We start from the raw sequence: 19,781 nt of genomic DNA, 5'->3' as shown, positions 1-19,781 counted from the left end.
ACACAATACACATAGCCTCAGAGGCTCAGATCAATGAGCTGTGGGTAACTCTGGCTAACAGTAAATCCGCTGTGCACAACACGGCCACTGCTTCACAGCGCCGGAGCGCAACAGGCCCTACCGCAACAGGCGGCGCAGGTTAGGTTAGGTTAAGTTACGTTAGGAGTAGCTGTTGCAGTAGGGCCTGCTGTGCTCCGGCCAGTTGGGCTCCGGCTGTGTGATGCTGGATCATCTGCTGGCAAAGCCACGTTGATGATTGATGATCAGGTCATGTCTATAAGTGGTCCATGATCCTCCTTAAAAGTTAAAATGGTCTCCATAATCTGACATGTGTGATATGTCAGGCCCACTGGCCTATAGTTCCCTGCAACCCTGGTTGCATGCAACTCCCCATCTTGAAAATTTAGGTCAGTGTTGACATCTTCCATTCCTCTTGTACATGCCCATAATGCCATAACAGCAATGAGCAAATAAGATATTAATCAAGTAGGCCAGTGGCCAGTGCCACCAGAGTTGCTAGAATATCTGCTGCGCTGCTTGAGCTAGAATCAGTGAATTAAGCTCATTGGGGCCTGCTTCTTTGCTGATAGATATTAAGGTTTGCCAAGCATTTTCTGACTTTTTGGGGCAATTTCAAAACAGGGCCTCAAGAAAGATGCACTCATGTGTGTCAAGGCTTGAAAGTCAAGCACAGGCCCATCTTCATCAGCAGTAATAACACTCTGGAAATATTTATTCAGCATTTTTTACTTTTTCTTATCATTTTTTGTTCTGAAGCCATGATAGATTTATGTATTTTTTTGTGATGGAATCATGATACGTAAGAGAAATGAGATTAAATTATATAATTTAATTTTCAATTAACTTGAATAGAGGGTTACTTGAAAACAAATATCTGGTTCACTCTATAGTTTACACTTTACAGCATAAGTTGTATCAGAAGTTCAGAACTATTTGTCGCATGATGGTTAAATGTCTCCTGTATGTTCAATTCTCATTACTCCAGTCATGAATCCTGTGGACCAGTTCAAGACTTGTTATGATAGCAGGATAGAGATTTGACCCCATTTAGGTCATTTATAAGAAAAGTTAAAGAATAGAGGCTGCATTTTTTCTTTTGAATTAGTAACTGCCTTGGAAAGCTTGGACTTGGTTACTTGGAAATGTACATGAAAAATACTAAGTTTTAATTCAATATCTAATCCACTAATTGAGGTTTTCTGATGTCTATTGTATAAAAAAGTAATTGCGGATCTCAGAATGCTGATGCCTGTGAAATAATGCTTGACAAGTTTGTCTCAAGTTCTCAACATTCAATTTGTGTTTAGTTTAGTTCTTTTTTGAAAGTTTGTTATAAATATGATTAAAACTTAGGTATCCATTAGTTAGATATAGTTGAGATGTATTAATGACTGTTGATTTTTTTCAGATCAATCTTTTATTCCTTTTCTTAACTTGCCATTTTGTGGCATTTATTGCTTGAAAATTTTGTCTGCAAAGTAGGCAACTATGCATATAAGAAGGTATAGGAAACCTTTTGACTTAACACTTGAACAGAGTTGCCTTGCAACATTTGAGGCAATTTTGAAACAGTCTTTAGATAAATATTTTTCCAATGAAGATTTTTCTTCTGTAGAAAGTTACATTAAAAGAGTAATTCCATCTCCTTGTTATAAGTTCATCAAGGAGATACTACATTTTGAGGTGAGCTGCATGCCTCCATCAACTTTCCCAAGTTTATTGCTCAGTAACGGATATTTCATGTATAGGTATACGTATACATCAATGAAACCCTGCTAAAAATAGTCAAGACTGATAGATAGTTCATTAATTCTTCAGTTTCCCATAATTCTCCATGTTTCACTCACCATTCTTGAAGTTTGATTATAAGTATGTTTGTAATAGAGGTATTTACGGATGAACAATGAATATAAATAGATTTGAATATTTGTAATCTTATTTTCTTATTTGGTTTTTAAGCCATATTTTTTCTACATTTTACTTATTTGGAATGATAAATTCACAATCTCATTTCCACAAATGTTTCTGCATTACAATAAAGTTACAATTCACAAACTCTTTGAATTAAACTGCATCAAATCCTACTCCAATTCATTGTATTTCAGCACCAACCTTCAAGCAGTGGTGGAGGAGTCACAGCTTCACAGTACTATATCTACAACAGGACCTGCCTTGCCAACCTTTTTGGAGAAGAATCAACAGATATTGTTTATAACCACCTAAATGCCAAGTCTCTTGATTCTCTGGACTTCAGTAACTACAAAAAAGTTGTTATGTATGTAGAACCAAGCTACTTTGATCATAAAGAAGAATACAGACTAGAGCCTGTGTTGCATTATATGACCAACAATGTGTGCACAATGATTAACATGATTAACTTAGAGATGGTCCCTTGTGATGATGAGGTGCTAAAGATCATCAGCAAAACTTGTCATCACTTGGAAGTGTTGTGTGTGGTGAACAACTCGTGCACTTCAGCTGGTCTCATAAGTCTGAGCGGCTTCAACCCTAATGAAGTACAAAAATACAGCCAAGTGAAAGGACTTACTCACCAGTCAAAAACCGTGTGCAAAAAACTCAAATACCTGAAACTTCCTCTAATGTCTTGGGACAATTCGGAAGCTGCTGCAATTGTCCTCACTACTTTCTCAAACCTGGACGAGTTCGATATGGTGGTTGATTCTTATGCCATAGCCATAGCATTCCTCATCATCTATGGCCATAATGAAGAACGATATGATAGCATCACAAGTTTTCTGAATCTGGTAAGCAAATATTTTTTGTTGTTTGAGCTCATATATTAAAATATTTAATTTTTGTATTGATGATCCAAACACAGAATTTAAATATCCGAATATTTACAAACTGACGGTCTCTTCAATACCCTAGATCAATCCGCTGTGGCTGTTATTTCAGTTCCTGTTTGCATGGCGTAAACTTGTTTTCAATTTTCGTGCAGAAATGGTTCGAGTGCATGGTGGTGTTGTCGCCACGAGAGCTGGGCCTCATAGTGAAGGCCTGTCCACTACTTGAAAGCGTTTCTCTCGTCTTCTCGAACTCTGCTCGTCTTGACCGAGATATTCTTGCTGAACTTTTACCAATCAAGAAATTAGATGAGTTAAATATTTGCAAAGCTGATCTTGGCGCTTTCAAATGGTTCATAAGTAAGAAAGGTAAGACTATTACTGATCTCACGTATAATTTTGAGCTCAGGGATACTATCATCTCATTCTTGAGCTTCATTGCGGAACATTGTCCTAAACTCAGCAAACTTCATCTCAAAGGAGAGCTCATGACATCGGAATTCGACAACGACAATAGAGGAGACCTCAATCGTGTCTCGCCGTACTGCTCTCTGCCCTTGAAAACGTTGATGTTGCATGTCGACATCACCAATCTAGTCATGCCTAACTTTGTAAATGATCTAATGTGGTTATTAACACCTCCTCAGCTGGAAAATGTCAGCTTTAAACCGTGGTATACGCATGTTCTCAGTGACAATGCTGTCGACAAGCTATTAAAAAGTCCATTTTTTAAACGCGCCAAAAAGTTTTGGCACAATGGCCTCATCACCGGCATGGCCAATACACTCAAACTTCTTGAAGCTGCTCCGTTGCTGGAGAAAACTAATATTTGCTGCAAGGACGTAGAATGCTTGATGCTTGAAACGCGCCTGCCGATTGTATCGAATAACTGGATCATTGATAACTAACCGTGGTGCTCATTTTACTGCTATTTCGAGATTTTAGAATTTATTATTATACCATGAGGATATTAAGGTATTTTAAGTGAACTTGTATTAGATAGGTTAACTCGGATGTGCCTTAACTTAATTTTGCTTCCATTAAGTACTTTCTTAAATCGTACAGTGGAACTGTTGAATTTTTTACCTACATAATTCTCTCTCTTTCGCCGCACTTTAGTGTTATTAATGCAATTCATCTTAAAAAACAAATAGAAGCAAAAGTCATCTATCTAGTGTTCTAGCTACATGTTCAATATCCGCGTTGGCGCTGAGGGTTGGTGGCTTAGTAAGTCGTGACTGCGTGGCATGAACTTCTTGATGTCGCGAGCAACTTGCCCGCTACGCGAGGTCAATTGTTGCCTTCTCTTAACAATGTTCTGTTAGTTTAAAATTAGTTCATGAAGTAATTGAAAGTCACATTGGTTGGTCAATTCATTGTATTTATGGACATGATGTTTATAACTTAGCACCTACACTTGGCTGATATATGGCTGATTGGAAGAATATTTTATAAGAGAATACCATTGATGTTTGTCACTGAATGTTTCGATAAGCATTACAGCTCTAAATTATTTGAGTGTTACTGAGCCCTGACCTGACTGAGGATGATGTAAGAGGCGCCTGAGAACTACGATTTATCTATAGACGTTTTTCAAATATTTGTACGACGGTTATAGATGCACATATTCGTATATATTTTTCTTATAAAATATGATATAAACACACTCGATCGGTTATTTTGTGCCTGCAATACGTTTTATTGTATAAAACTACTCTTACTGAACGTATATGATTATTTAGCTTGAATGGTTTTAAAGCGAACGCGAGTATGTACATCCCCTGCCATAAATCATAAATAATGTTTAAATTTCTGCTACTATTCGCTTAAAGCCTTAAACACTGGTTCATTTCATTGAAACCTTAATATGGTAATTATCGTCAACGTCTGAGAAAGTTAGTTTCATCTCGCGAGGAGCTCATCGCATCTTATGCACGGGCTCTTAAATTCCTGTCACTTTTTATTTGTGCTAACACTTCTATTTACCTAAAATGAACTGATAATTAATTATCTCGGTCATTGATAATCATACGCTCAATATATTTAGTTACGCGTACGGTCTAATTTTCGGTGAGGATAAACGTTTGTCTGAAGGGCAAATACTCTGTCCTAAACATTTAAAAAATTTATATATTAAAAAAATTGAAAAATTAATTTTTTTAATATTCAAAAATTAAATGAGAAATTCATTGTACATCTGTAAGATTGGAGATACTGGATTCTTTGGAAGTGTTGTCTTTAAAAAGTAATTTTTAAACGTTTATTATTATTTGTGCTAACACTTCTATTCACCTAAAATGAAGTGATAATTAATTATCTCGGTCATTGGTAATCATACGCTCAATATATTTAGTTACGCGTACGGTCTAATTTTCGGTGATGATAAACGTTTGTCTGAAGGGCAAATACTCTGTCCTAAACATTAACATTGAACTCGAAATTATAGCCTTAGGGATTAGGCAAGAAAATACATCTTATTCATTGGTGTAAGAATGAATATCTAAACTTCAGTTACGTAAGCAATATTTTTATAGGTATAGGTAGATTTGGCAGCTTCGTGACCGCCAGGTAACACAGCTAAGTGTTTGTAGCCAAGCAACGCTAATCACCCAAGACTTTAGTTAATATTGGCACGTCGACGTTTATGAACGTAACGTGTTAGCTTCTTCCCAAAGAACTATAAGCAGTCCCAAATGTTGCAATACACTTAATCCACTGGATGAGTTTTATTTTTCCTGCTGATATCGATTACTCGTTGATAAGCTTGCCTTCCAGCATTGCTGATTTGAGACATCTAAGCGTTCTGGCGTGACTCTAGCATGACGTATGCTGGCAGCGTCAGTCATGCTTGTCGTCAGCGCCAGCCTCCTGACGACTGGAGGAATAAGTATTGACTGCCGAACTTGCAGCGCTTGTGCAACCAAATCTAATAGCTCTCTGGGACCTTACGGACTAGTGTATTCTGCTGAGATTATTCACTCATGAAACTCAACGCGGTCATCACAGAGATTGTTACGATGCACAAATTTGCTTAAAACGAAAGCGGGTATTTGCCCCGATCGTTTGATAGGCAACTGCTGATATTTTCACCATATTTGAGACAAGTCGCTACAAAAAAATTTCCCCGCAGAACATATATTTTCACGATCTAAATGAACATAACTAAATTTGGTCATGAAAATCAATTTGTTAAATCGATTTAAAATCAATTTACAAATTGATTTCAATCAATTTACAAATTGATTTCAATCAATTTACGAGTTGATGAACGGCAGGCGAGGGCTGGTCAGCAGGGCATCGCTTGATGCCGACAGGCTGCACGGTTACCGAACTACAGAACTCAGACGCAAAGACGGGCAACTTGATCTACCGTCTTGGTGTAGTTATCATGGTTGATTAATACTTGGTTGTAGGATTTGTTAAGAAGAGGATCACCTATTAGGATTACTCCTGGAACACAATTCTCCCGGGACTGTAGTATTTCTCGCTCATTCACATGTTCCCAGGTCAATCCCTCTATCTCCTCAATTATAATCATTACCGGATTCTGAAAACTTCTCATTATAATTAGAAAGCCTAGGCAATATTCGAGTTGCATTTACCGTTCGTTTCAAATGCTTTTTCGTAAACTCTTTAGGATACACACGTCTCCAGGCAACGGAAGATTTGGCAAAGAATCGATCATGAATCGATGCTTTGATATCTGATCGTTTCAGGCACGAAACAAATTGTATTTTAGTGACGACTAAAATCCATGTAATGGGACTATACCGCTTACAAAACGAAGGGTTCATCTAACGTATCAATTCCAGCGGCACTCGGAGACCCGCGATCGAGTTGCTGCATTATAAAATTTGCCCGAACCAATCTACTGCAATCGATGAGCTTGCCGACGGGATAACTGTACAGTGATTCTACTAAATAATTCTATCCCAGGACTAGAGGTATGGCTTAATTAGCTCCCGCGTACATCAAAGCACGGGCACTCAACAGCCGGATTAGTTTCGAATATTTTTGTTTTGCGCGCATATTTCTGAAACGAGAAATTCTTCGATTTTTCGGGAAATTGAAGTACACTTCTCTACCCGGATGACGTAATGTTACTCTAAATTCACGACCACGAATACTATCACTATTGTACACAACGAACATTTACCACACATAGCATTTCTTCTCAGGATTCATTCTGCTACCGACCGGGCAGTTATAGGCCCGTGCAAAGTCATATGAATTAGAGAGAGGCCCTAGGACTCGGATGGGTCCCAGCGAGTGTACCGACACCAGCATCTTAATTTTGGTCTCCTCTGGCCGCATGGAGCCGCACCAGATCTGCGCGTAGTTGAGGAAGAAGAGCTGGTCGTGCGTGAGGTCGATGCCTGGTAGCAAGTTCTCCTCACCGTTGCGGTCCACCCAGTGACGGTAGGCCTGGACGAGTTGCAGTTAATTTCACAGTAATTAATAGTAATTTCATAGTATAATATTATAATATAATATAATAGTTAATAGTAAATAAGCTAGATTGTAGAGTTCATATTGCACTGTCAACAGTCGATGAAGTATTCATCATTCAAACAGTTTACCACACATTTTTATATTTTCATGCGTTACACTATCTTCAAACTCAACGAACTAAAGATATGATGCTGATATCAGTGAGATCGGCCATGGAAAATAATATACCAAGACGAAACAAAGCGAAAAATTGGGTGCCAACAAGATTTCAGTTCAATTTAACTATTGAAATCAAGTAAGAAACACTAAAACTTATTCATTATCATGACAGAACTAAATTCTTGAGCTGTTCTCACCCTGTATGCCTGTTTAATGCCGCCGTTGTCGGCGATGTTCTCGCCCTGCGTGATGCGACCGTCCGAGAACTTGTTCACCTGATCCACCTTGTACTTCGAGTACTGGTCGATGATGCACTGTGCCCGCTCCCTGTTAGACTCGTTTTAGTCACTCATGTCTAGCCTTTATATTATTAAGTTTTATACTTTGTTATAAGTCAATGGCATGTTGTTGTGATTAGAACAGAAAATTGCATGTCCGTTACTGAAGATTGACACGTGAAGTGAAATCGATTAGTTCAATTCGGTTATTCATGACCGGGGATTTGGTAATGGACCAAGTTGAAATGTCATATTTTCTTCAAATTTCTATGATCAGCTGCACGTAAGTAAAACGAGTGTAAATATTCAGCTAACAGAAACAGAGCATTCATCCAACAGAGACAAAGACTAAAATCATCGCAGAGTCAGAGACGAAAGTATTTTTTGTATGACTCAAATTTATAATAAAAGTCCAGTGTGCTTCTAAATTTATCTATATTTTATACTTAGCAAGCACGTACCACATGACCACTGATATAGATGCAAGTCAACCCACAAACACAGCCACGATTTTTTTCGCGTTAATATATGGTACATCAAAAGTTCAGGATAAAATCAGCATGAACCAACTGGGATGTCACTCATATTGAAATTGCAGTACCAGAACCCACCTGAAGGCCTTGATGGTGCGGTTGTTCCACCACTGCTTCAGGTTGCCGTTCTTGTCGAACTGTCGGCCTTTGTCGTCAAAGCCGTGCGTCATCTCGTGACCAATCACGACCCCTATGCCGCCGTAGTTCAAAGATTTTGGGAAATGCTGCGAGTAGAACAAAGGCTGCAGGATCCCAGCCGGGAAAACTGGGGAGAAAACCATGAGATTGAGAGATATAGAAGGAAGCTTTCTTTCTGCGTTCTAAATACCAATACCGCGACTGAAATACAGTGTATACATCCGCATTCCAATCGTATACAAATTGAAATGAGAAGGTGCAGATTACAACGGGATTTGTGCTATAATAGGTGGCATGATCTGTAAAATAATGAGAAGTGTAATGAATGTTCCCGCTTTAAATTTTCAAATATGTGCAATACGTACTGAAAATCTAAACTCAGAAAGTTCGCGGAAAGATTGCCTGTGGCGTGCAACGCTGGTTGGAGATTTCTTGTCCGCCAAACTTCTGATGCCGTGACGTCCGAAAATTAACAATTTATAACCGAAAATTGAACTACCCGACTACTTATCTATAGATGGCCGATGGTCTGCTAAAGATTACCAAAGCGTTCGCCAATGATAAAACAGAGACAGTTACAATCGCAACGATATTTCTGATCTCCTCAGTTAGGACAACGATACATAGACTGTACGTCAAAGAAGCCTGAATAAAAACCTGCAGACAAGTCCCACAAGCTTGTTTGAGAGGTCCAAATGAGATCTATTAATCATCTAAGCCAAGGTCAATAAGATTTCAAGCGTGTTGACTCATAGCATTTAGGTCTGTTATATTGTTAAGGTCGTCCTAACTGTTCGATTCGCATGAGATACGATCATTGATATATCGTCTCAGCCATACGATCAGTGACATCATCTCAGCCACACGATCAATGACATATCGTCTCAGACATACGATCAATGACATATCGTCTCAGCCATACGATCAATGGCATATCGTCTCAGCCAAACGATCAGTGACACATCATCTCAGCCACACGATCAATGACACATCATCTCAGCCACACGATCAATGACACATCGTCTCAGCCATACGATCAATGACATATCATCTCAGCCATCCGATCAATGACATATCATCTCAGCCATCCATCCGATCAATGACACATCATCTCAGCCATACGATCAATGACATATCATCTCAGCCATCCGATCATTGACATCTTGTATCAGCCACACGTTGACCACAAAATAAAGACGTTACTTAAGAAGCAGATGCTCTATTCATTTGAAAATTTTTAGATGAAATATTTCTATTTTATTGACCGCCCTTACCAATATCGTTAAAGTTAGGGTTATAGAAGGCATTAAGGACGGCGGGCGCTGTCGACCACTTGGACTTATTAACCTCCTGTCGAAGTCGCCCCAGGTTTTTGTTTGCCTTAAACTCCATGAAGCGGAAGATATTGCCCAAATAATCGTCCTCCACAATCGTCAGCTGCAGGGAAAGAGATTCATGTCAACAGTAAAGAAAGAAGGAAAATCAGGCGCACAGAAAGTAGAAAAATTAAAAATATTCATTGCTGAACACGAATTCGCCGTTACTTTGCTGATAACGAAAAGCCGTAAAATAGAATTGAATTTAGTATAAAAAACTTTTAATTTGCACTATTTCACTTTTTAATTTTGTGAAAAACAGCCAGTTTAAACAAAGAAAAAGCAAGTCTAAGGGATCTGTGTAGACGCGCCGACACACTCACGTTCTCATACTCCAGCGCGAGCAGCTCGGGGCTGGTGAGCATGTCGGGGTAGCCGATCTTCTCGTTCATGGCGTTGGCTTTCTCCCGCGCCACCGCCCGCGTCTCGTCGTCCATCCACTCGTTCTCCTCCAGCAGCTCTGAGAACGCCTCCCTCAGCGTGTGGATCATTTCCAGAGCCGTTGCCTGCTCAATAACACATTTATTCTGCATGTTCGCTTATGCGTACCGTAAGCCCCCTTTAACTCACATACTTATACACAAACATACGTTCGATGCAGCGATATTTGATGACGCGGACTCGGAGCTGCCGACCATTACATAGTGTCGAGCTTGAAGCGTGAGAGGTTAAAACGAACATATTTGTCACAATAAAAACAATTGCCACCGCTTTTGATAGTCAATGTATCCGACAATATTTTTGACGAAGGGCGCACGTGGCAACCTCTCATCGCTGTCATTTCGTGGGTTCAGGTTATCACGCATAAACTCGGGAAGAAAAGTAATGGTTCTTTAACCAAATTGTGCAAAAAATGATGCACATTTTTGCCCGCTGCACAAGCAGCAAGCGGGACTGGCACTCGTGGTGACGTGATCATATGAAGTGCAGGTCTATGCACGAGGCATCAAGTAGTAAGGGCTCCTCAAGCTGGCATTCTACCACCCATGTTGCCGCGGCAGCTCACCTTGCTCTCGTGGTTGAAGTTATCCCTGATGAAGAGCGCCCCGACGGCCATGCCGAGCCTCTTGTTGGTGGACTCGATGCAGAGGCTCCAGCGCTTGCGGCGGCTCTGGACGCCCACCAGCACCGTCTGGAACTCGTGGCTGCGCGACTGGTACTCCTGCGTCAGGTGCGGCGTCACCTTCATCACCATGCGCCACATGGCATAGTTCCACAGCACTCTGTGACCACATGCTTCGCGTCAGGCGCTAAATAAAATGACACATCTGCTTAGCACTTATAAAATAAGCGCCAGAGGAAGAGTGCACAAACTATCGACTTCAAAAATAGGTTATGGAAACTTGTGATACAAGTTTTTAATTGCATAATTTTATTCTAAATAATATGACTCAATATTTCAATCTTATCTCAGTGTTAATTATAAACGATATTATACTATCAGTCGTTGAAAAATTTACTACGATGACTAGAAGAACGAAGAAGATATCAGCAAATCTCGATGTATGTTTTCTCGATGAAACTACAAAAAGCGAATAGCGACAACTTCTCATGACGTGTAGTGATCAACATCAAGCTATGGTATTTTGTTTCTTAACGAAGGCACCTCTTGTCCGTAGATGACATGATGTGGCCGAGCCTCTTGAGGAAAGGCATGGTGTAGACCACGATGGGCTCGGTCTCGCGCAGATCAGACCCAAGGAACGCCCGAAGGTAATCGTCCCACAGGATCCCGGGCACCTCCGTCTTGAGGTCCCTGAGGCTGAGCTGCAGGTAGTTGCTGCCTGTGTCGTGGCGCTCTGACTCGGGTACCGTCGCCTGCACAGCAACAACCTTCTCCTAATTTGCATTTTTTTAATAAATGGTTTAGGGCAAATATTATCCCTGAGTTCATTGGCAAAGGTGTAAATCAGAGTAACATTCATCGGTACCTCCTTTAACTTGTTAACTCGGCAGAAGACAAAAATTCAGCCCGATATTGTTTGTAGTTTCTAAGCTAGTTTCTCATAATTTTACAGAAGAAAAATACCAAACTGTTATATTTATTCAATCAAGCAATGTCTGTGTAGGTTTTCATAGCGGAAATTTAAAATTCAAGGTTAAAATAGTCACATTCTACGGAGACCGAATGCACCAGAACTATAAATGAAATTTAAGTAAAATTTTTCACATTCACTCCGATTTTCTCATTGCGTTCTCGTAGGAGACGCTCACGTTTGCAAGTCTGATCTCGAGTTCGATGACTTGCTCGAACTCGCTTCTCGCGCTCTCTCGGTCCGCCCCCATCAGCTCCGCTACATCCGTCATGAACCTGTGAACACAGCAAGCCTCATTCATGACAATAATAATAATAGCAGTTTCATCGTTTATTAGGCCATAGGCCTGTCGCCGATTCTTAACATCGCAGAATATTCACAGTTTGTTGCGGTCTCGAACTCGCAACTCNAACCACTGAGCCACTCTGCCACCAACCTTGAACTAAAAACAATGATCATAAATGAATACGAATATGAAATTTCTTTTAAATCTTTAATATTCGTAAAATCCGTTGATGGCTGACGTATCTCCTGAAGAATTGCCCACAAGAAGTTAACAGCTGTCACTCAAATGTTCCAATTCTCGGTCTTCATATACGTGTACAAATGATGGTTTCCATTGCAATAGTATTCCTATGAAGTTAGCGCGGACAATATTAAAGATACTGTCTTGCACAGCGCTTTATTTCGAGACTAGCAAATTCCTCCTCGCTCCTATGGATTATTCTAAGGGATGTCGCATGAATTAATTAACACCTAGCAATATTCCTCAGGCATGTCTCAAGGAGCGAGGGCGGCATTCATTTCGTTCCAGGCATTCCTATGATACACTTCAATGTACACGCCTGTACACACAGACTACAATAAACACTTTAATATACACGCAGGTACACATACTTCGTGATATATACAAGTTGGTACACATACACTAACACTCCAAGACCAATGGATCAAAACTGGACAAGCGATGGGAGCAGAGTTCAATTTAGATTTTGAGGCATCCCTGGTAATTTCAGGACAATAAATGAGAAACATGACTCGCTCGTGGTAGGTTGAAGGCGTGGTCAAGATTTTTAAAATGTCTAACTAAGAAGTGCAATAGAAGATAAATCATAGATCAATTATTATCACTTAATGCTCCCCATGTAAATATAATTAACAGATCTCTGAACTACTTTTTTTACCATTGTTTTCACTCCACTTCCCGTCGCGAGTAGTCATTTGCTTAATAATTAACAAATGTACCTGCACGAGATTCTCACGCATCTTTTTTTCGATTTCTCTGCATTCAATAAATACAAAAATCATTTAAATATTCTTTGTATGACCCCGGCCTCAGTGCTACAGCAAACTGCGCAGTTGGCGACCTAGCCTCACGAGGCAACACGTCGAGGAAATGAGTTCAAAACACGGCACGAATTGGAGGGCGATAATGCGAGCAGCAAACCAGCCACTCTTTCGCTGATACGCGATTAGAGGCGCCAATCAAGAAGCAATCTCGTGTTGAGCCCTCATTTGTAGCTGCAATGCCATCAGTCTTGTGGAGCATTCAACGTGACCTGCAGCAACGCTTCCAAGCAACGACATTTTTCATACGCTAAGACCAAAATTATAGCAAAATTTACATACTTGTCCGTGTTTCTAACACAATTTTAGAACTTTATTTGCTCCTACAATGCTGCATAATTTTTTAATCATGTTTTACAAGCTCTCCGCGTGTTAGACCATGTAGCAACATTGTGCAACAACATTGACTTAAAATTGATGCGTATCAATGCACCATTGTAACAGATGTAGTATTTTCGACAGCAAAAATTGACTTAACTTAAGAAGTTTCGACAGCAAAAATTGTCTTAACTTTTATTAGTTAACTTTCTCTTCTTGACTATTCGTGTGCATGAAAAGTTAACAGGAATATTGTTAAATCTGCTTAAGCAAGTAACGTGTTTAACTATGCGAGAGCCTCACAAATAGTAACGCTGCTATATAACATTAAATATTTTATAGCATAAGGTAACAAGTTACCAACTTGATTTTTCGTGCATAACGTGTTAAACTATACGCAAACTACAAGAGTAGTGATATATGAGTGATACAATATAAGATAATGCGTGTTACTAACTTGAGGTAGGCCTGGAGGTAGGGCGGAGGCTCGAGGGACTGGCCGCTGAGGAACATCTCGCGGTCCGGCAGCCCCAGCTCCATTTGGTCTAACTGAGGCAAGACAGATCCTGGCTTAGCTCGTACACGCACCACGCATCTCTTCCTAACTCTGGACCTACTCCCATCAACGAAGTCCAAGTTAATTAGGAATTAGTTTCAGCCACTAATGTGGGAACGCATTATGTGAGTCAGAAACATCTAAGGGGACCGTGGTAGCACACAGGTTCCTGAGTTGGTGGAGTATACAAACGTTATTGATACAGAAGTAAGACTGGACTTACAATTAATTAAGAGACAGAATTGAGACTGGACTTTCAGTTTTAATCCTTAACAGGTTGAGTATGATACGAGTCATACGACCCACCGGTGAATCTGAGGGTTTTTCATTTTTTTCAAATTCCGCGATTTAGTTTTTTTCAATTGCGTGGGCGGGCAATAAGTTCTGACGGTTGTACTCTCTTCTTGTATTTTACAAATTACCATAATAACTAAAATTGAATTTTCGAACCGCAACTTACAAATTTACTATCGGATATTGAATTTCGTGCCTTTTCGGCCTTTTTCTCTGCGTTTTTTAGGCCATCTGGCAACTCTTGTATCGCACTCAACGTGTTATTACATCCACATATGCAGACGCTCATGGTAACTAGATCCGCACCATTAGAATAGACATGAATATCATGTGTAATTTTTTAAACGATACCTAATTTGTCTTTCACGTAGAAGAGCTCAGGCGCAAGAACTTGATCAACAAAATTAAATGAATTAAATTTTTTGTACAATTGGCAGTATTGGCTCTTAAAGTAGTAAAGGATGAATAAACTTCTTTCAAAAATTGTTGGTTTGCCACCATGACTGCCCACGTACGTAAGCAGAAAAGATTGAGATTTGACAGTTTGATTAACTGTTTGAATCCGCAATGTACGTTTCGAATGCATCGCAATCCCTTGTTGACAACCCTGCAAACGTCGGCACCACTTCTCACCGTAATCCCTCACTGGCAACCCTTTCATCAGGTCCGACCCACTGCTCGATGAGGGTGCCCTGGTTGAGGCGGCCTCTGAGCCAGCCAATGAGCGTCTCGATGCTCACGTTAGGCTCCTGCCAGCTGTCCTCTATGACGGGCCACCCGCCCAGCGACCTGATCACCTCCTTCAGCGGCTCGTCGCCCACCACCTCGATCTGACCTGCGTCGGGCAAATAAGTGATCACTCAGAGAAGTGAGTGAAAGTTTGTCCAAATTGCGATGCAGTTTTTGAGCATTGCTTACCCTGATTTGAGTGCTGCGTGCAAGAGGCGTGTCGCTATTGCGATAATATGACAATTGTTTTACTACGAGGCGCATGAGGCGCGGCCGGAAAACACTTAATCATGAAAGAAAACTAGAGGCATATGAGGCCTATGTTCGGAAAATGGAGGCATCTGTAGAAGTACGAGTATTTTGGCAACATAAATAACAAAGAAAAAATCTGAAGAAATACAAGGCATCGCGCAAAAATTGAGCGCGTCATGTTACTGATGAAACACAAATTCATCAATACAATGCACAGATATATAACAAGTCATTGAGTGTAACAGCACAGCAAGCAGAAAAAATTTTCGCTGGACATATAAAAATAGGTTTACATAACATATATTCATCCCTATACGCTAGTATAGGTTCTCCTACATACCGGTGTAAATTGAACCACGGCGCGGTGTTGCAGATGGCGCGCAAACTTGACAAAAGTTGGTTTAAATTTATACTAATGCAAAATATTTTTTTACATTTAAAAGATTTGTCAGTAAAAATTGAAGCAAAACTTTTTACTATTTTACGGTTTTTATCAGGTCCAAAATTGAATCGACAATATGATGATATGATGAGCTTTATGTAACTAAAAAAGCTTCCCAAAGCAACTTGCAGTCATGCGTACTCAAGTGCTATGCATATAAATTTGTTTGCTTTCATCCGCTAATGCAAAGAAGAAACAAAAACGCAATCCCGTCTCAGAGCTCAAAGCGCCTATCGCCAGGAAACAATCATCGCTCTAACTCAGAGCGTCAACATTTTGCTCCAGGAAATTGACGAGAAAATTGACTCTGCGTCTGCATCGAGCGAGGACGGCAGTATCGACCAGCGGTAAACTTTGCAGTCTGCTTAATACTTTACCGTACACACTACGGTGCTCAATACTTCGGTGTCCCAACATAATATGCTTCTATTGTAGCCGAACGCCCCAACATAGTACGCTCCTATTAGCGTCGAACGCTCCAATATAGAACGGTTCAGTTGGGGCAGAACGCCCTGACATAAAACGCTCCTGTTGGAGCCGAACGCCCCAACATAAAACGCTTCTGTTGCAGCCGAACGCCCCAACATAAAACGCTTCTGCTGGAGCCGAACGCCCCAACATAAAACGTTGGAGCCGAACGCTCCAACATAAAACGCTTCTGTTTGAGCCGAACGCCCCAACATAAAACGCTTCTGTTGGAGCCGAACGCCCCAACATAAAACGCTTCTGTTGGAGCCGAACGCCCCAACATAAAACGCTTCTGTTGGAGCCGAACGCCCCTACATAAAACGCTTCTGTTGGAGCCGAACGCTCAAACATAAAACGATTCTGCTGGAGTCGAACGCCCAACATAAAACGCTTCTGTTGGAGCCGAACGCTCCAACATAAAACGCTTCTGTTGAAGCCGAACGCTCCAACATAAAACGCTCCAGTTGGAGCCGAACGTTCCAACATAAAACGATTCTGTTGGAGCCGAACGCTCCAACAGAACGCAAATATAAACCTTTAGAAAGATCGCAACAACGCACGCACTATGTTGCCTACTCTGCACATCGCCATGAACCACTCCTTAAGAAGGTCCATGCTGAAAACAGAAATTCATCGGGTTTGACAACAGCGCAAAAAATCTCGAAAAACTCCACAAAGCAAATTGCATTCTCCTGGACGCGATTATGCAGCGATGGCGCCAGAATTTGATGAGGTGCATCAGTAGGCAGCGGAACTTGATCAGTTTGTGTAGTTGGTTCAATTCTGCACCAAATTCGATTATCCAAAGTGATTGGAATGAATTCAAGAATTGAATGATGTACGAAAGCACTACCCCATCGTACACTTACTGAACCTCAAAGCCAAGAATGAACTTCAGGGAAATTTCTGATCACTAACTTGCCATCATGAAATCTGCGTATTATTTGTTTCCTTAATAATATTTTGCTAACCGCCGTTCTGGCCCATGCCAAGTATATGAACCCAAGACTTCTATAACCGGTAACGAAGATGAACCAAATTTATTTAATGTTTTTAAAGACCAGAATATCTTGCCTACAGCAAATATAAAATTTTTGCGCTCAGAAAATTTCCTAGAAATTTGTCGCGTTGCCTTGTTTCCGAAAATACGAAGATTCTAGACGAAGACCGTCCAATGTCCATTCGGCCAAATATTATGGTGGTCTCGTCCACATGCACTGCAAAGCCAAAACCTAACAGACAAATCCAAATCCATCGCGAACTGCACGAATTCAAACGCCTGAACATGGATGATCGGAATTATTTAATTGGCTTCACATAACCTTCTAAATACGATAGTACTTCAAAAAAAGTCGACGTGTAGATTTTTCACAATTCTGCATTTATTATTGCACAGAATTTCGAGAGTGCTTTTCCTTACTCTGCTTAAATTCTACTACAGAACACAAACCATCGATACCTTCTTTCAAAAACTACTCTCGGTGCTACAATTGTGAATAAACTTTTTGGAAGATTTTTAGATGCTAAGGAACATTTTCCTATCAGAAAAAATAGCAATAATAAACAAGGAAAATGTGTGTCATAGAATAAAAAAGCCCCTAAATCTAACTCCTCGAGATTTCACAACAAAGGCATAAGTGGATGATCTCGAGTGGCGCCTACTTCAAAACAATTACTTTTTTAATTTAAAACGTCAACAGCTCCAATTATGCTTGCCAAATGAAATAAATACACCTTCAAAGGATGGTGCGCTCACATTGAGTTCTGTTCATATCACATACAGTATGTATGTCAGGGACAACTTCTTATAGGAAAGCAACGAGGTGTTATCATGAGCTCAATTATACCAGGCATGTTTTTTAAGTCAGTACCGATTTGAAATTAAAAAAAGACGTGCAAAGATATCGCAATAATTTAATTTTTAAATGAAAGCCTGTACCTTAATCTACTTTTCTACATAATTTCCGTGGATATTGAGGCACTTGTCATAACGTGGCACCAGTTTTTGAATACCTCCTGATAAAATTCTGCCGCCTGACTAGTCAACCACTGCATCACAAATGAAAAATGCAGTGTGATGCATTTGATGCATCAAAAATGAAAAGTGCAGTGTGATGCATTTGATGCATCAAGTGCAGTGTGATGCATTTGATGCATCAAGTGCAGTGTGATGCATCACACTGCATCAAATGCATCACACTGCACTTGAAGAAACACCTGGGCGGTCAGCGTCTTCAAGACGATAACGTCAAAACATTTGTGATGCAGTGGTTAACAAGTCAGGCGGCAGAATTTTTTCAGAAGGGTACTCAAAAACTGGTGCCACGTTATGACAAGTGCCTCAAAATTCACGGAAATTATGTAGAAAAAACGATTAAGGTACAGGCTCTCATGTAAAAATTAAATTATTGCGATATCTTTGCATGTATTTTTTTAATTCCAAACGGTACTGACTTAAAAAATATAACTCAGTACTCACTGCAGTGAGTGACAGAAGCCGCATTTTCTCGTCGACGAAAACATGAAGTCACGGACAGACGGACGGACGGACATGACGAGCACAGTAGCGCCTCTTTTTTCATGAATGAGAAAATGCGCTAAAAATATGCCTCGTAAGTTAGATCAAGTTCCGGAAATTAGAAAAAAGTTCTAAATTATAAATGCGGGCACTCGGTTTAAATGAATGTCTGAACTCTGCAAACACCTAATCATATACTGCAAAGTTCTACCGTGAATAATTCGTTCCCTGTTTTTAGTCTACGCGCATTATTTATAATCAAATATTCGTGAATCTATGAGGGTCAAAAATCGTTAATTTTACGTGAGCTCATGTTTAATAATCCAGTTGAATCTTCTTCTGCAAGATCTACCCGACCTCAGCTCGCAATCCCAGCGTTCGCAACAAGTTAAACTCTTCTGCTCGATCTGACTCCAAAAGATCTCAATATAATGGCCCAGTGGTTACAGTTCAGAGTACCAGGATTGGAGCAGAGAGGCGCGGGTTCGATCCCAGGCTCTGTGCGCCAGTTTCTGGTCAGAATCTGCGAGGAAGCCGGGCGGTTAAGCGAAGCAGAATTGTTGCAGTGAATTGCGTGTTCGAGACTGCAATAAGCTGTGAATGTTCTGCGATGTTGAGAATCGGCGACAGGCTCACGGCCTAATACACTGAAACCGCTATTCTATTCTAATAATTAGTCAGTCGCCAAGGATACAAACTTATTTACACTAATTATTTCCTTTCTTTCACTCAGATATTCAAGCTCCCCAAAAGTTGACCATTGAATTAATTATCATCGCGTTCAATGAAAATCTATTTCGATTCGAAACAGAGCTACTGACGGTAAAATAGCCACAAAAAAACGCGTTGCGCTCGAAAATTTAGGGCTCACAAATAATTATTGGACTACCAAAATACCAAATTTGAATTAGACTATACAAATCCAAACAAATTAACTCTTACATCTACAGCAGTAAGCGGAAAAATAATCGATCTTCCACTACTTCGCATAAAAGATGTACGTTTTTTAGTATGCAGTTACAGATACAAAACATATCAAGACGAACAACTACAAGTTGCA

At 40.2% G+C, this 19,781-nt stretch overlaps 2 protein-coding genes across 2 annotated transcripts in view; one reads left to right on the top strand and one right to left on the bottom strand.

Annotated features, from left to right (window-relative positions):
* Positions 1 to 1,427: 1,427 nt before the first annotated feature.
* LOC108670024 lies at positions 1,428 to 4,141 on the top strand. Its single transcript, XM_018157474.2, has 3 exons — positions 1,428 to 1,704; positions 2,127 to 2,786; positions 2,981 to 4,141. The coding sequence occupies exons 1-3, from the start codon at positions 1,510 to 1,512 to the stop codon at positions 3,731 to 3,733; spliced, it is 1,608 nt and encodes a 535-aa protein (XP_018012963.1). The 5' UTR covers positions 1,428 to 1,509; the 3' UTR covers positions 3,734 to 4,141.
* A 917-nt stretch (positions 4,142 to 5,058) lies between these two features.
* Positions 5,059 to 19,781, bottom strand: part of LOC108670025 (neprilysin-1) — a 40,754-nt gene continuing 26,031 nt past the window's right edge. The window contains exons 5-14 of the mRNA XM_047882222.1: positions 14,966 to 15,147; positions 13,920 to 14,032; positions 11,976 to 12,072; positions 11,368 to 11,579; positions 10,768 to 10,984; positions 10,085 to 10,267; positions 9,660 to 9,822; positions 8,326 to 8,512; positions 7,634 to 7,763; positions 5,059 to 7,250 (exon numbers count right to left, since the gene is read on the bottom strand). Of these exons, the coding sequence (XP_047738178.1) occupies positions 6,978 to 7,250; positions 7,634 to 7,763; positions 8,326 to 8,512; positions 9,660 to 9,822; positions 10,085 to 10,267; positions 10,768 to 10,984; positions 11,368 to 11,579; positions 11,976 to 12,072; positions 13,920 to 14,032; positions 14,966 to 15,147 (1,757 nt within the window). The 3' untranslated portion in view covers positions 5,059 to 6,977. The remainder of the gene's footprint in view (positions 7,251 to 7,633; positions 7,764 to 8,325; positions 8,513 to 9,659; positions 9,823 to 10,084; positions 10,268 to 10,767; positions 10,985 to 11,367; positions 11,580 to 11,975; positions 12,073 to 13,919; positions 14,033 to 14,965; positions 15,148 to 19,781) is intronic.

This window comes from Hyalella azteca, unplaced genomic scaffold (assembly GCF_000764305.2).
Source record: "Hyalella azteca isolate HAZT.00-mixed unplaced genomic scaffold, Hazt_2.0.2 contig1314, whole genome shotgun sequence".
Classification (NCBI taxonomy): Eukaryota; Metazoa; Arthropoda; class Malacostraca; order Amphipoda; family Hyalellidae; genus Hyalella; species Hyalella azteca.
This window is presented reverse-complemented; position numbering and strand designations above follow the sequence as displayed.

Coding starts and splice junctions, on each gene's coding strand:
- LOC108670024 (XM_018157474.2), top strand. CDS start 1,510: ATGCATATAAGAAGGTATAGGAAACCTTTTGACTTAACACTTGAACAG. Junction 1,705..2,126: donor AGGAGATACTACATTTTGAG/GTGAGCTGCATG, acceptor ATTGTATTTCAG/CACCAACCTTCAAGCAGTGG. Junction 2,787..2,980: donor TCACAAGTTTTCTGAATCTG/GTAAGCAAATAT, acceptor ATTTTCGTGCAG/AAATGGTTCGAGTGCATGGT.